General features: G+C 50.1%; 1 protein-coding gene across 4 annotated transcripts in view; it reads right to left on the reverse strand.

Moving 5' to 3' along the window:
* Nucleotides 1-390: 390 nt before the first annotated feature.
* Nucleotides 391-15,699, reverse strand: part of ITPRIP (inositol 1,4,5-trisphosphate receptor interacting protein) — a 34,836-nt gene continuing 19,527 nt past the window's right edge. For 2 of the 4 annotated variants that reach the window (XR_013161721.1, XR_013161720.1), the window contains exons 2-4: nt 7,663-11,737; nt 4,280-4,385; nt 392-848 (exon numbers count right to left, since the gene is read on the reverse strand). Coding sequence is in view for 1 of the 4 variants with exons in the window: in XM_077125947.1 (XP_076982062.1) it covers nt 10,066-11,724 (1,659 nt within the window). In the remaining 3 variants the exon portion in view is untranslated. Of the gene's footprint in view, nt 849-4,279; nt 4,386-7,171; nt 11,738-15,699 lie in introns of those variants that run through there. The other 2 variants (XR_013161722.1, XM_077125947.1) reach the window with 2 other exon arrangements.

Consider the following 15,699-nt stretch of genomic DNA (forward strand, 5'->3'; position numbering starts at 1 on the left):
TCTCTTTCTCCTGATGATTGGAAAGACAGGATATTAATTTAAACAGCAGCATTTGAACGAGCCTCCGTCTATTTGTAATAGACACCATTAATATTAGAACAGACGACCAGAGGGGGCTGTAAGAACTTCCTTCCTTGGAGGTTCCGAACAAGGACTCACCCAGATGGAGTCCGGTTATGTCCTAATGGGGAGGGATTTGACATGCCCGCAGGCATGGTGCTGGGTGCTGGCCGGGACACAAAATCCCCCAGGATAGTGCTAAAGGGTGGTTTCACACGTGCTCCATAGACAAGAGCTGTGGGACCCTCAGGCCTACCTTCTCTTCCCCAGGACCCAGCAGAAGCCCCCCTGCAGGCAGCAAGGACAACAGGCCACGTTGTCGTTAGCAGACAGCCTCCCTCCAGAGAGCATGGTCAATCCATCAGTCAGCTCCCAGCTGGAGGGGCAAGCAGGAAAGAGCCACTTCCAGGAGTGCAGAGCGCCAGTGGCGAGCTCAGTGATGGTGCTGCCCCATGCCCCCGGGACCGCTGAGCAGCAGGGGGTGCTTTGCCCAGCAGCAGAGGAGAGCCGAGCCTGGAAGAGGGTTGGGTAGCTATCAAAAGCAGTGAGTTCTGTACCAATGCGCTCAAATGACCAATTCCTGAGACACCAGGGTTTCAAAGGGAGTTTATTGCGAAGCGTGAAGCAGGAAATCAGATGGCCTCTTGGTCTAAAAACTTTCTCCTCACAAACTGCAGTAACTCTGATAAGTTTTATATTATCGAAAGACAGGGAGTGGGGTGGGCACGGTGGCTCAGTGGCAGAGTTCTCGCCTGCCATGCCAGAGATCCATGTTTGATTCCCGGTGCCTGCTCCTGCAAAAAAAAAAAAGAGAGAGACGGACAGGTTTTAGGATAAGCACAATGGTTCTAGATGACGTAGTTAGACATGAGCTCATAACTGAGCATGTGCAGATTGATTACATGCTTAGCAAGATAGTTTAGGAATTGGGAAGGGTTCGTTCTGGGCTGACTCCAGTTCCTTCATCAGTAAACATTAGGGGGCTGTCTTTTGTGATCATAAGACTAAAGTTGAAAAACAGGATTGAGGGCACAAATGAGGCAGTCACAAGCTATTTACAGTCACAAGGTAAAGGCTATAGAATTATACAATCATTACCAAACATCAAGGCAGCTGGGCCAAAGTACAGTAATATCAGGCATTTCCCTCTGGCTTTTCTAATACACCAAAAAGTAAAAGAGAAATATCTATATAATGATTCAGTAATCATAATCATTTGCTAAATCCTAATTTCTCAGTTACAGGTAGGAAGTGAGGAGGACAAATACCTATTAGCCAGAACCACCTTTGCTAAGTCTGCATTTATGATTTCAAAGCTGTAGAATATTTGGGTTGTGCCCAGGGGTGTAGAAATTCTCTCAGAGGAAGTACGTGTGTGTGTGTGTGTGTGTTTGCACATCTCTGTGCATTTCTGCCATAGGAGGAAGGTACCAGAATGAATAATGAGGAACCCTATAAATGATAAGGACAGGAGGTACTTCAAAAATTCTATTCCAAAATAGTCACTGGCCATTCATTTGCCAAACACAAAGGCCTCCTCCTCCTTTCAGAGGGCTTTATCTGGAACAACAGTTGTGAGAATCTGATGGCAGGGGTGTGGGGGACATAGGCCTCCCAGATGCAGTGGCAACAGGGCCTGCTTAACCTGGGAGCCAAGAGATGACTTAGCTGGAGCTCTGCTGTGGAAGATTTGCAGGGTTTCGGGTTGTGGAAGAGTGAACCTGGGGTCAAGTCAGACCCATAATAAGTCTTTTTATTGAGTGCTTCCTATAATGTAAGACACTTTACATATCTTACCTCTACCTCACAACCTGATGAGGCAAGTACTAATTGCTACCATTTTGCAGATGGGTAAATTGAGGCAAATTTTGTGATCATAAGACTAAAGTGGAAAAACATGATTGGGGGTACAGATGAGGGGCAGCCACAAGCTTTTTACAAGTTCACCATAGTAACTTGCCCAGATGTCACACAGCTAGGAAAGGGCAGAGATGGGGTTTGTCCTCAGGCAGCCAACCAAGAGCATGTGTGCTCTTCACGCCGCACTCCTCTGCCTGCTGTTGCCAGCACTGCTTTGGCTTGGCCCTCCCCTGCCTCCCTCTTCTGCTCCTTCCCTAGATGGGAAGCTCTCTCAAGGCAAGAACAGTCTCACTTGACTTTGTTTTCCTAGCACCAGGCACAGTGCCTGGTATATAGTAGTGATAACTGCTCAATGGTTTGTGAGTGAGCAAATGCGTGCATTCAGATTGCACGAATGACTGACCGAATGGATGGAAGACAGAACCTGGACCCCTTCCATCATGAAGGCAGCTGCCACAGTCCTTTCCTCCCCTTTGCTGTCCAAGAGAGGTGCCTGTGCCTCCAGAGAAGGCAGGATGTCCTGCTTGGTACCCTCTTGCTGGCTCTGTTATTGCTATGTCAACTGCTGGTCTAGGCTCCGGCTGTTCTCCAGTTAAGGGACTAAGGGAGCAAAGGGGTCAGAAGAGTCAAGGCAGAGACCCCTCTCTGCTCCCTTAATCTGAGGTCAGTATTGCTGACCTCCTCCGGTCAGTTCCATGAAGAGTTCCATGAACAGACCCAGGGGGAGCCTGGCCCTAAGGTAGGTCTGGAGATAACAGCTCCTGCAGATCCCAGGCTGTGTGCTGAGTCCCCCAAGAAGCTAGACTCACCTACCCAAGATCAAGTGCAGTGGAAACAGGCACTTGTGGGACAGTCTCATCATCTGTGGGGGATGTAGGGATTTGGCTAGAAGGAGCTCCTTAATGATTGCTGCCACTTTTTATTGTTGAGCTTGTTATTTATTAGGCCATAAGCCAAATGCTTCACATGTGTCCTTTCATTTAATCTCCTTAATGGTGGGCAGTATTATTCCCATTTTATAGTTGGAGAAACTGAGGCTCCGAATTTATAAGACTTGCCGAACCATGACATGGCATAGCAGGGATTTGAACACTGAGCCCAAGCTTTTAGTACCTATGCACTTAGTCCCTATAGTGTGTCTGGAGTCTCAGTTTAATTGGCCTTTGAACCAGCTTTGTTATGGGAGAATTCTGGGTACCTGGAGGGAAGGACCTCACATGTGGGCCTCCAACTGAGTGGTCAGACAGTCACAGGACAGAGGTCATAGGGCATAGGGCTTAGGACTCTGGATCAATAAACATTCAGGCTGTGCATGCTTGCTGCTTGAAGCCTCTTGTTCTGGTGCTTCAGAAGCTTTCCTGCCTGGCCAGATTATAAAATGATGTGAGGAGGAAACGAATGTGTGGAGAGGGCGTCTTAGGAATCCTCCTGGGCAAAGCTGTGGATATTAAGGAGGCTGAATGCCCGGGCTCTGAACTTGGCCCTACTTAAGGTGCCTGCCATAGTCTGGTTAGGTCCTGATTCCCACGTAGGGGGTATGTCTGCAGTAACCAGTTGTCTTTGGCTCAGGAATCTTGGGGATGACCTGGAAATTCCACACCTCTGGGTGGCTGACTCAGCACTAGCTGCAGCTTTGGAATCGGTTGGGGTTCAACCACCGTCCCAGGAGAGCTTCAGACTACCATAGCTCAGTCCACTCTCCAGGGACAGGTGGGCAGCAAGGCCGCGGGGGCTGCATGAGTCATCTCTGGCTGGCTGGGAAGAAAGGTCGAAGGGCTGTTTGTGAGATGCGACAGGAACTGGGCTTTTGCTTTCTATTTCTATTTTAAACAAGTGTTACCCTGAAAGAAACCTAAAATATCACTGTTCCATGGGGTATAAAGAAATAGATGAAATCAAACTCTCCTGAACTCCCTACCCTGCCCCTGTCCTGCAAATCTTGTACTTTAGAAGAACCCCCCCCCCTTCCCCAGGAAGAAGAGAAGACTTTCAATATCTCTGAAGTTTATATGGTTCTGTTTTGCTGGGAGATCGTTTTTTTGTTGACAGTTTTATTTTCTGGTTTCTTTGTGGGGTTGCAGAGGAACATCAAAGGGATGGAAAATGTCATTTTCACCTATAAAGCAGGAGCCTGCACTGTTCAGGAAGAAATAAACGAGCTTTGGGCTGAGAGGAATGGAGCACACTTGGGGGAACAGGACAATTGTGCTGATTTGATTTTCTCCAGGGAGGCTCTTTGCATTTTCTGGTATATAAGGGAACTAAATCTGGTACAGCTGAAACTTAAACCTCATCTGGCTTTTCCACACTCCCCTCATGCAGGCACCACAGCCACATAATTTCACCTTCAATTACTTACCACTTTTCATTGATCCCTGGCTTATTTTGCAGCCATTAGTCTTGTCTTCCTACTAGAGCGTGTTCCTTGGGAACAGAGCCTTTTTCTTATACTTCTGTTCACACACCTGCCGGGGAGAGCACATGCTGCCACTTAGTACTTGGCTATAGGCTTTTTCCTCATTCTTGAATCATAATGATTGAGTAAATCCCGGGTAATAGTTTCTTCTTACGGTAAGATAATCAGTGGTAAATCTGTATACAGCTAAGTTGTGAGTACAGAGCATAGCTACTACCAGGAGAGGGGCAGTTACTTCATAACAGGTTGTGTGCAGAGATGTTCCCTGCAGTGTTACTTACAATAGCAAAAAAACAAAGTGGAGATAACTTAAGTGTTCTCAGTAGGAGAGGTTGGGTAAATGAGAGAATGTGTAGTGAGATATTAAGTCACCATTTTAAAGATTAAGGCAGAGCCTAACATCTAAAGATGTTCAAGACAAGTTAGATAGGATGCCATTTATGTAAAAAAAGAACAAAAGGAATACATACACACATGTGATATAACTAGAAAAACTTTGAAAGGCGTTGTGTACCCCAAAAGTTAGACATGCTTGTGCTCTTGGTTCACATTCTCGTGCAAATAAGATGTTTCCTCAGTTAAGGTGTGGCCTGAGTCAGGCTGGGGCTGTAATGTGGGTTGCTGGAGTCCTTTGTAAGGAGCATGAACATCAGATGGAGAGAGAAGCCACAGGGAACAGCCAGAAGTTGGGAGTCAACAGACCCTGGAAGAGTAAGGAGCAGATGCCACCATGTGCATTGCCATGTGACAGAAAAGCCAAGGACCAAGTATCTATTGCTGGCCAGTCAGAAGATCCTGACCTGGGAGGAAGCAAGCATTCTAAGCCTCTGAAACCATGAGCCAATAAATTCCTGTGATTAAACCATCCCATTGCATGGTATGTTTTAGCAGCTAGAAAACTAAAACGGAGGATACCCAAGAAACTGAATATTGGTTATCACTGGGGACTGGACTGGGAAGTCAGAAGCGGGAGACTTTATATTTAATTCCTCTGTCACTGGTCGAATATGTTTTCAAAATATGAGTTCATTTAAGAGCTTAAAAACAAACAAGCTTCTTCTAACTCTAGTGGTCTGGTCTGGTACCCATTCATCAGTGTTTTCTTTTTTAAGTTGCCGAGGTTGTCTAAGAAGAAGCTAGGTTGAAGACCACTGGTTTAGAGTCTTCACTACAGCTTAGAATACTTGATACTTAATCACCTAACTATGAGCAAACCTGTGACATGGTTATAGTTGAACAAGCCAGCATTTAAAATTGTATCTAATTTTCTGACTGTTTGTAGACCTGGACTTACTTCAGCATTGTTTAGCCTTTTACTTCCCATTAATAGTTGTCATCTTTCCATAACTAGACAGTGAGTTACTAATTAATAAAATCTACATTACCATCTAATTTTTATCATGTATTTTAAGAGCCTACTAGCTGCTGGCTTCACTTTCACTTGTTGCTTTGTCTCAGGAACCCAGCATGGAACCTGGCACTTTGTTGACTCTCAGTAAATATTTATTGAATTAAAAAATAAATAAAAACAAGCTATCTTCCGATGGCATGAGAAAAGAGAACTCTAAACCGTGGGGGGCTGGGGGTGGGAATTGGGGGGGGCGGTGCAAGGCAGAAGAAGAGGATGCAGTGGCACCAAGAGGCTAGTTGAGGGCACACATTTTCCTTTGTCTTACGGTTCTTGGCCGTCTCTGCTTGCAGTTCCCCGGTCAAATCAAACAACCTTCCGGCTCTCTCCCATGAGACAGAGACTAGACGGAGCATGAGAATATTCTGAATCACAGGCCAGAGAGTGACTTAAGTTTGGACCTCACTGACCACTGCCATAGTGGCCATTAACCTCACTCTGGAAGCTGACCATATACTCCCGAAGCACCTAACGGTGCTGAACACATAACGACTCCATAGTTTTGGGATAAATCCTGTCTCAGAAATCATCAATGGTTTGCCACTGCTTATTGCATTCAGTCCAAATTTACCTTAGCTTAGGGTTTTAAGACTGTGTGATGTAGGCCCCCTCCACCTTTCCATTCCCATTTGCCTTCTTTTCTCAGTATATATCAGCATGGCCTGGGGGCAAATCCTGGCTTTGCAACCTGCACATGACCTTGGACAAGTCACTTCAACCCTCTGGTGCCTCAGTTTCCTCATCTGGCAAACGGGGAGGATAGTGATAGCATCACTTGATAGGGCTGGCATGGGAATCAGAGTTTATATATATAAATGCTTTAGAAGGGAGCCTGGCCCGTGGTAGGTGCTACTCAAAACCTACTCTCATGCTTTCTGGGCCTTATTCTGTGATCAGCACTCCCCACCATGAAGCCTTCCCTCATTGCCCCCAGTTATCAGTGGTTCTTGGACTTTCAGAATCACCTGGGGAACTTGGCAAATGCAGATTCCTGTGCCCAACTCGAGACTCCACTCCAGTCTGTGATGTGGCCCAGGAACCTGCACCCAGGGGAAACTGAAGTGTGTAGTCCAGAGCCACACCTGCAGAAACAGGCCCAAATCAGTCTTCTCTTTGAACCCACCAGTTGTGCTTTGGTCTTCCTTGTGGCGTGTATCACAGGAGAATGCTTGGGTAGCAATTTTACCATGTCCACCCAGAACACAGGCTTGGTTCTGATAATTTTTCTACCTCGTTACCATAACTTGTCCTTGTTGGCTTCACTATCTTCGGCCTCTCGTAACCTCTCTCTGCTTCGCATATCACATGTGTGGGCACATGTGCAGAAGCCGGTGGTGGCGCTGAGTCTGCTCAGCCTATAGATCCCAAGCAGGCTGGATGGCTTCCCCAAGGTCCATTTTCCCATGGCTCTGTAGGGAAAGCTGTCCATGTGGAAAGGAAGTAAGAAGTCATGCTCAACTAGGGGTGCCATCAGTCACCTGAGAGCTTTACAAGCAGCCATATCTGGCCACTTCGGAAGAGGATGTTGGCCACTTTGTACCATCCACAATTGGGCAGTTGACTGAGCTCTCCAGGTGTTTCAGACACACCTGATTACAGATTTATAGGTTCTGGACCTTGGCTGCACTTCAAGGGGGCACAGAGAGGAGCACATAGGGTTCCCCATAGCATAACCAATCTCTTAGCCTTGGGGCCACCCAGCTCATTTCACCCCGGCCAAGAGGTGCAGTGCTGGGCACTTCGCACAGCAAGTGTGCAAATAACTTGCTGAATAAAGTCAAGCATCCTTGGGAAGAAAGAGACTCGGTGGGGAAGGAGGGCTGAGACTGTCCTTAGGTAAAAGGCCAGAGGGCCCCAAAGGACTAGAACTCTTCCATTTAAAATACAACCCCCTCAAAAAGGAAAAGCTTCCCAGTACCTTCCGCTCCCACATTTCTTTGCACACATGAGCTCTGTGAAATGAGGTCTTCTGTTGGAATCTACCCTGTAGTTTTCTTTCAAAAGCCCTTTCTGGAACTAGGCAGGCTGCACAAAAGCTGTCTCAAAGACAGGCTAGAAATATTCTTTGTTTGTTTGTTTCCTGAAAGTGTAAAAATAAAAAGGGAGTGAAAACTTCCTCCTACCGACGGAAAATTCACCCTCTGCCTCCCCGACTTTGCCATAGATTTCCTGAAGTCATAAACAAACACCACGACCATTTCTACTCCTTGCAAGAATTTAATTCTTCCTTTAATATAAATAAGACACCAAGTGTCTGCAAAGAGCCCCGTTGTGTTCTGCTTCAGAAACAGCTTTGGTACATAAAAGATCCCCATTTCCCCACTGAATTCTGTTGTCTCTGTATAAACAAGAGGCCAAAAGCTATTTTTTTTCAGTGAACTTTTGCAGGCGGCAAAGAGGAATGCCAAAGGAGATTCAGGTTTGGCCTTGGCTTCTGAAGGCTGATTCTTGGTTGCTGGGGTCTCTTCAAAGCACAATGGGGCAGGAAAGGTACAGGTCATAATAAATAAGGAAATTCACCCCGATTCTGGAAATGGATCCCAGTGGAATGGGGGTTCGGGGCTGCTGTTAAGAGATGGATGTGGGCAGTTTCATTCCCTGGAGCGTATGGACACTGGGGCTGGGGGAGGGCAGACTCATGCACGTGCCCAGTCTGACCTCAGTCCGCATGGGAAAGGCCTCCTACAGGAGTCAGTGCCTTGATCACACTAGTCTCATCACCATGAATGAACCCTATAAGCAAACTGTCCATCTTCTCAAATTTCCTGAGTCTAGGTGAGACCACACCAGGAGACGGGGGAAGGAACTCCTTTCTCTAGTTCATGATGAGCCCTGGACACCTCTGTTGAATTAGGCACACGTCATCTGGGAGCATAAATGTGCTGGTGATGGCAAAGTCTCGTTCCTCATTCTTTGCTTCCTTCCTGGCTCTCTGCAAGGGTTGCTAAGGTAATCAATTTGATGCCAAGAGAGGATACCCCAGAGGGTCAGTGAAACCATGAGTGGGGGAGAGCCTTCCTGGACCTCCTGGAGCCAGGCCTGGGGACAGTGCATGGCTCAGATGGCAGGCACCACTGTGACGCCCCCCTCTGCAGTGCTGAGGCAGCCTCTCCCAGGCCTGGGGGGTGGCTGGCTGAGCTGTCCCTGCGTGTTCCTCACCAGCAGAGCCTCTGCCAGGTTCTCCAGGCCTAGATTATCTATGGAGCCAACAAAGCCCATGCAGAAAGGCCAGCTGCAGTGGAGGACAGAGGGAGCCTGGGGACCTGCACACCAGAGCTGGCTTCCACAGCAGCTCTTGCGTCTAAGCACCCCCTACCCTGGGGTTGGGCCCTGAGGAACACACAGGACCATGGCATCCCTCACCCCCTCAGCTCTGTAACCCTCTCCAAACTGGGCATCAGAGGGCACACTGCCAGCCAGACCCTAGCACCCACCTATCATGCTTCCCTTTCTCTAGGCTGGCTTCTACCATTCAACATTGACCCTTCCCCTACCATGCTGTGGAGAGAATAAAGAGGAGTAAAGCTTATGCATGGCATGGGTGTGGCACCCACGGTGCTTGGGACCCAGCACACTGGGGGAAAGGGGCAGGAAGAAGGATGTGCGCCCTGAGTGAGAAGCGTAGCTGCAGTAGGTACAACCAGCTTCAAACTTCTCTCTGCCATTAAGTACCCATTTGTGTATAAAAGACACGTCAGCCCTCTGGGACTTTGAATCTCTACCAGGTCTTTTCTCCACATAAAATAAAAAAATGGCAGCCACAGCGGGACTTCTATTGTTATGCTGCCATGCAGGATGTGAATTAAAGGCTGTAATTTCCCACATCTGACCCTAATAGTGCTTTGGCTGCAGATGACTGGCGTCCAGGGCTACTGGGAATAGGGGTGTTGGGCCCCCCTTAACATGGGTCCCTGTGAGCATTCTTGAACATCCTCTTCTGAAATTCAAGTAAAGGCTAGGCATGAGATATAAAAACAATGACACCCAAATCAGTGTTTGAACGGTCTCTCTAACTGGGTGTCCATAGAGTGTTTTGTCATCATCTTGGCCATTCGTGGTGATTCAAAAGTAAGCTGCAAACGACCAGTCCCCAAGCCCAAATAAAAGCTTCATCAACAGATTCCAGTGGCATGAAAGCAAACCAGCTGCTGGTTTCCTCTGCTTCATAGGACCCAACTTTCCCAGCAAGGTGAGCCAAGCCTTCCAACCACGCCTGCTATTTTTCCAGGGTAGGACCTGCAGATGCTCCCAAGGGCGTGGACGTGGTAGGATGCCAGCGACATGGATGCGCCGGGATGCCTGGCGATCCAGCCCTCTGGTTCTACAAGATGACAGCTTTGGGGGGCAGGTTGGCATGGTCTGAGGGGACATGTAGGGAATACTCGCTAATGAGGGCTGGAGCATTCTTGAGCATCTCATAGAAGGAGTCCACAGTCTTACGGTACAGACTTCGCTGCAGGACAAAGGGCCGGAAGAGGTTGAGAGGCTCAGCCCTGCGGACGGCTTCGGGCAGTCCCATGGCCTCGGGTACCTTGCGGTTGCCGATGAAGAAATGATGGAGCTTCTTCTCAAGCAGGCTTTTCTCGAGGAAGTGGAGCAGCTCGTGCAGACAAGCATTGAGCTGCTCGGCCTTCCAGTCGGCGGCCCGCCGGGAGAGCAGCAGGTGCAGCAGGGCCGTCTTCAGGTGGTAGGTGCTGAGCCCGCTGGGGCCGGTCATGCAGCTCTGCTTGGACAGCAGAAAGGAGGTGATCTGCAAGCAGCTGAGATGGCATGCACCCTCCGGTAGAGCCTTCGATGTCATCCTGATGAAGTGTCGCTCGTAGACAGCAAAGGACAGGAGCCAATCGGTACCGGATGCTGGGGTTCCCCTGGAAGGCTCCCTGGGGAGGTGGGAGACAAAGTACAGGTCTGAGTCATCACACTGGATCACAGGAATCAGGTTGAAGGGCATGAACTTCCCTGAGCGGAACCTGATCTTCAGGGACCCCGGGGTGTCCAGCTGGCCAAAGGCCAGGTCGAACTCGTACTTGTGGGCGATGCGGTGCCAGGCCCTGGTGAGGGCTGTCTGGAACCACTTCATGACCTGGACCGTGTCCAGGTACTGGGAGTCTTTAGCGCACAGCAGGTCTTCCATCTCGCTGCCGGGCCGCCCCTTGCTCTTCTTGCCGTGGAGGAGACACAGCATGTCTTCCCCGAGCTTGGTCTTGCCACAGATACAGCCCAGCGCGTCCTCGTCGGCTCGGACCACCTTGACCTGGCCGTAGCCCTGGCGATCCAGGGGCGCCGAACGGCTGGACCACCAGAGCTCTGGGTGGAAACGGTACGGCTCAGGGGGCGTGAAGGGCACAAAGAGGTCGCACAGCAGCGGCCTGTCCACCTGCCAGTTCTCGTACATGCTGCCCACGCCGATGAAGTCCTCCACCTCCATGTCCACATCCCGGTTGCAGAGGCTCCTCAGGGCTTCCAGCAGGTCATCCACGAAGCCTTCCACGAACTCCCGGGTGCGGGCGGCATCAGCGGTGGCACCCCGGATGCAGCGCTCATGAAAGTGGCCCAGTGTGGCCTTGTTGGGCAGGGTGAGGCCCCGGAGGGGAGCGCCTCCCAGGCTGGGCAGCTCATCCTCGTTGCCACCCAGGCACTCGGGCGAGGGAGTGTCCTGGTGGTCCTGCCGCCACAACTCGATGATCAGGAAAAGGATCATGCAGAGGGTGCTCCAGAGGTCCCAGGCCACGCGGTTGTCGTTCTGCAGCTGCCCCTCTTCAGCCGCCTCTTCCAGGGCCTCCTTCTCGGCCGCCAGGCGCGCCACCTCCTCCTCCAGGCGCAGCTGCTCCAGCTGCAGCTTCTCCTGGTGCGCCTGCATCTTGCGGATGATCTCGTCCTCGTTCTCGGGGACTGTGGTGTTCTCCCGCGGGAACAGCAGCGGGTGGTTGATTATGGCCGTCACCACCACCAGGCACACCCGGAAGAGCCCCACGGCCATGGCAGGAGCTTTCCTGGGAACAGAGAGAGAGACCGGGGATCACAACAAGCTTCCCTCAGCCCCACCTCCTCCCCGGACCCTGGTATCAACTCCTGTTCCAGTGCTGGTGAACTTCCTACAGTTCTCCCACCCAGCTACTGACCCCTTCCTGCAATCTCTTCACGTGCTTCCAGCTAGCCAGCAGCATTGGCTAAACAGCTCACAGTTGTGGGCAGCCGCTGTCAACCCAGCCACTCTTCTTTCTGGCAGCCACACTGCGTTTCCCTTTGGGAAATCTTTTGGATTGCACGGTGTCTCCCCAAAAGACGAGTTTAAGCCCTCTTCTCCAATTTGCAAATGTATCTGGAAACAAGATCTTTGAAGATGTTATCAGTTAAAATGAGACTCAACTAGATAGACCCTAATCCAATATGACTGGTGTCCTCATAAGGAGAAGAAATTTGGACAGAGAGAGACAGCCATGTGCTAGAAGCAGAGACTGAGTTATTCCACAAGCCCAGGCCCCTCCTGGATAGGTGGCCACCCCTCCATCAGAAGCCAGGGGAGATCCATGTGGCCTTGCCGACACCTTGATTTCAGGCTTCCAGCCTCCAAAACCACAGGATAACACTTTTTGTTGTTGAAGTCAACTAGTCTGTAGCACTTTGGTACAGCAGCCATGGCCGACTAAGACAGGAAGCATTGCTTGTTCAGTCCCAGCCCTATGGTTCAGGTGGGACTGAACCCATCCCGCAGCTCCAGGGGTGAGCCTGTAACCTCAGACCAAGATAATCAGCTTGTTGTACCCCTACCCCCAGCCCAAGCCACAGTGATTGGCTCAGGGATGAGTCTATGGCCCAACTCCAGCCAATGGAAAACAGACCAAGGACCTGTGAGGACCAATGGGGAGGGAGACTTGCCCTGTTGCCCAGGTTTAAGACAGAACAAGATCACACCTGCCGTGGTGGTGGTTCTCCAGCCACCATGATGGGGAGTCTGCCTGAGAAAGACCAACAGAGAGGAAAGCAGAGCTGAAGGGGCAAGTTCCAGAGGATATTGTCTGAGCCTCTGGATTCAGCTATGCTTAAAACCATTACTTCTCCACCTTTTAGTCATGTAACTCAATACATCTCCTTTTAGTTGGAGTTTGTTTTGCCATCACTTGAAACCAAAACAGTCAAAAATTAAAATAAAATATAAAATATAATATAAAATAAAATAAAATAAAATATGCCACCTCTCCCTCCAGAGAATGGCCTCAACGAATGCAATCTTCCCATAGTGCAGTGATGCCTAGTGTTCAAGAACAAGAAGGCCAGCTTCCAAAGCCAGCCCTATCGTTGATTAGCTGTGTGACCCTGGGCATGTTAATTCACCTCTCTGAGTCCCGTCTCTTTGTAAAAGGGTCAGTATCCCACAGGGTCAGCACATGGTGCAGTGGACAGTGCACAGCACACATTCACTGAGCGGGAACGGCTTTGAAGCAGTTTGGGGGAGTCCTTAGCTTCCCCATTATAAGCCCCTTCTTCTGATCTGGAAGCCCCCACCTCAAATGCAGACACAGATGTCCTTGTGTCCGTGATAACCACCGAGTGACTAAGTCATTGGTTTTCTTCTCACAAGTTATCTGAACTTTAAATATGACTTTTTGATGGTGAAAGGATTCACACAAAATAAATAGATTTTTAAGCCTCAAGTGACTGTTGCGGAAGGGCAAAAGTTCGAAGTGTGGTTCACAGACCAGCAGCTGCAACGTCTCCAGGGAACTTGCTAGAAATGCAGAATCTCAGTCCCTGACCCAGACAGAATACTGAATCAGAAATACTGAATCAGAATTTGCATTTTAACAGGATCCACAAAGTCTGACACATTGTCTTATAGTATAAGCTTTACAATGCACCCCCTGGCAGAAACCTTGGGAGTGAACAATCTGTCCTTTCCATACTTGCCCGGCCCCTCCCAGCCTGGGACCCAGGCTGAGTGTGCAAATGGCCAAACTCAATTCAGCTGACCTCGTTGTTGGACAACATAGAGCGCACAGAGGGTTCCTCTACCACACCCCTGGTGCGTGCCACCACATGCCAACTCTGGGAACTTCTGGGTCATGCCTGAGCCCTATCCCCTTTGGCTTGAGCCCCTGACCTTGAAGCTGCCCCATGAAAACCACCTGCTCTGATTCTTGCCTTAATGCCATCCAGGAGCAGCTATTCACCAACAGGTAAGAACACCTCTGCAGGTTGTCTCCTGCGAGAGGCAGGAGGCAGATGCCCTGAGTTGGCTGCCAGCCACACGCAGGTCAAGACTGCTGCTCAGATGTGACTCGCACAGCTCTATCCATTACACAGCAGGGATGCCAGCAAGAACCGAAAGGGAGTTGGGCGGGGGGTGGTCTAGGCTCAGCAGAATTCAGTCCACAGACAGATTCATTCCTTAGAGAGGAACTCTGGAGCCTGTAAATCCTTCCACTTCAGGGGGAAATGGGGCACAGGAGAAAGTAGAGGAAGTCAGAGTGGAGGGGGATGGATTGGAGGAAAACAACAGGCAGACAGCCAGTTTTCCTTCTCCAAGCCAAGGGGCAGCTTGCTAGATAATTGCCGAAACAGGACAGCCCTGGTTTCTACATTAGAGATGCATTGATGTAAAGACCTATAAAAAGGCAGGGTGGTCTGAGGCAAATTTCGTGAGGCTGGCTGGTTAGCGCGAATCAGATAACACGAATCAGTAAGACGAAGGCATGGAGTGCTGACAGTGAAATGCTAGGCAGCAGCCAGTTAGGAGACAGTTCTGGGGCTTTGGGGCCTTAGGGGCCGACATTATGGGCAACCACCTTTGGGCACTGTCGGCCCTGACCACCCCAGGTGATTACACGTAAGGTGCCACCACTTTTGGGAATGGTGCCATCACAAGCCGTAGGACGGGAAAGTCCTCTTCTCTGCCCAACAGCTTCCACAGCAATACTGGAGTATATTCTCATGCCTGCCAGAGGGTGAAAGGCTGTAACAGCCTCCTTGTACTGGGACAGACCAGGATCAGGACTCCAGACCGACTGGAGAGAGCCACTCCACGTGGGACTTTGGGCAAGGGGTTATAGGCGGATGGATTCTGGGGGAGACAGCTAGGGCAAATCTTTTAACATCTTTGTACCTCATCTGTAAAATGGGGATAACAACACCTGCATTGCAAGGCTTGAATGAGAGAATGTCTAGAAATGCTTGGCACCTGCTTGCCCCTGATAAAAAAGCAGCTGGGAATGAAATGAAACTTGAGGAGTGGGCCACACAGACGGCCCTTCAAGGAACACTGATAGGAGCCTGAGGAACAGCATGAGGGAATGGAAGGAGCTGCGCTACAGGACCAGGCACCCTGGGCTTGATCCTTGACTCTGCCTCCTGCTGAGTGATCTTGGCTTCTTAGCTTCCATTAGGACTCCTTGCTTTCCCTGCGAAATGGGGCTGCTAAGAGCCCCTCCTCCAACAGGATGAGGGTTAGGCAAGAGAATACAGCTTGGGTGCTTAGCACAGCACCCTACAAATATCAGCTCCTTTCCCCTCAGCCTCTGCATCCTGTTTTCTCCCTGCCAAGCACGCCAGCCTGCCCAGCTCCAAGGGGCGTGGAGGAACACATGCTCAAAGGTGCTTCAAAAGCACAAAATGCTCTACTGTGACTGCTGCCCTTGGCATCCTGCCCCTTGCCAAGGGGGAGAAGCCTTCAGAGCCCTGGATCCTCCTGGAGCCCCAGGGTTCCAGCAGGAGGCAGGAACTTGCAGTTCCCTCTGACTCACCACCTTGCTTAAACCCAGGGATGGGAGCCCAGCTGTTATTTTGCTCCTTGTTAAACTCTGTAGGGGGTGGCCAAGCGGGAATGGGCTATGGTCATTTAGTGCCCACCAGATGGGGCTGCATTCCAAGTCTCCACTATTTCCTCTCCCCAAACCAAGCCATAGGTAACACAGCCCTGGGGACCATGGGGTCAGAAGAATGAGGGGAGGGACTCAGG

The sequence above is a fragment of the Tamandua tetradactyla genome, chromosome 13 (assembly GCF_023851605.1).
Source record: "Tamandua tetradactyla isolate mTamTet1 chromosome 13, mTamTet1.pri, whole genome shotgun sequence".
Classification (NCBI taxonomy): Eukaryota; Metazoa; Chordata; class Mammalia; order Pilosa; family Myrmecophagidae; genus Tamandua; species Tamandua tetradactyla.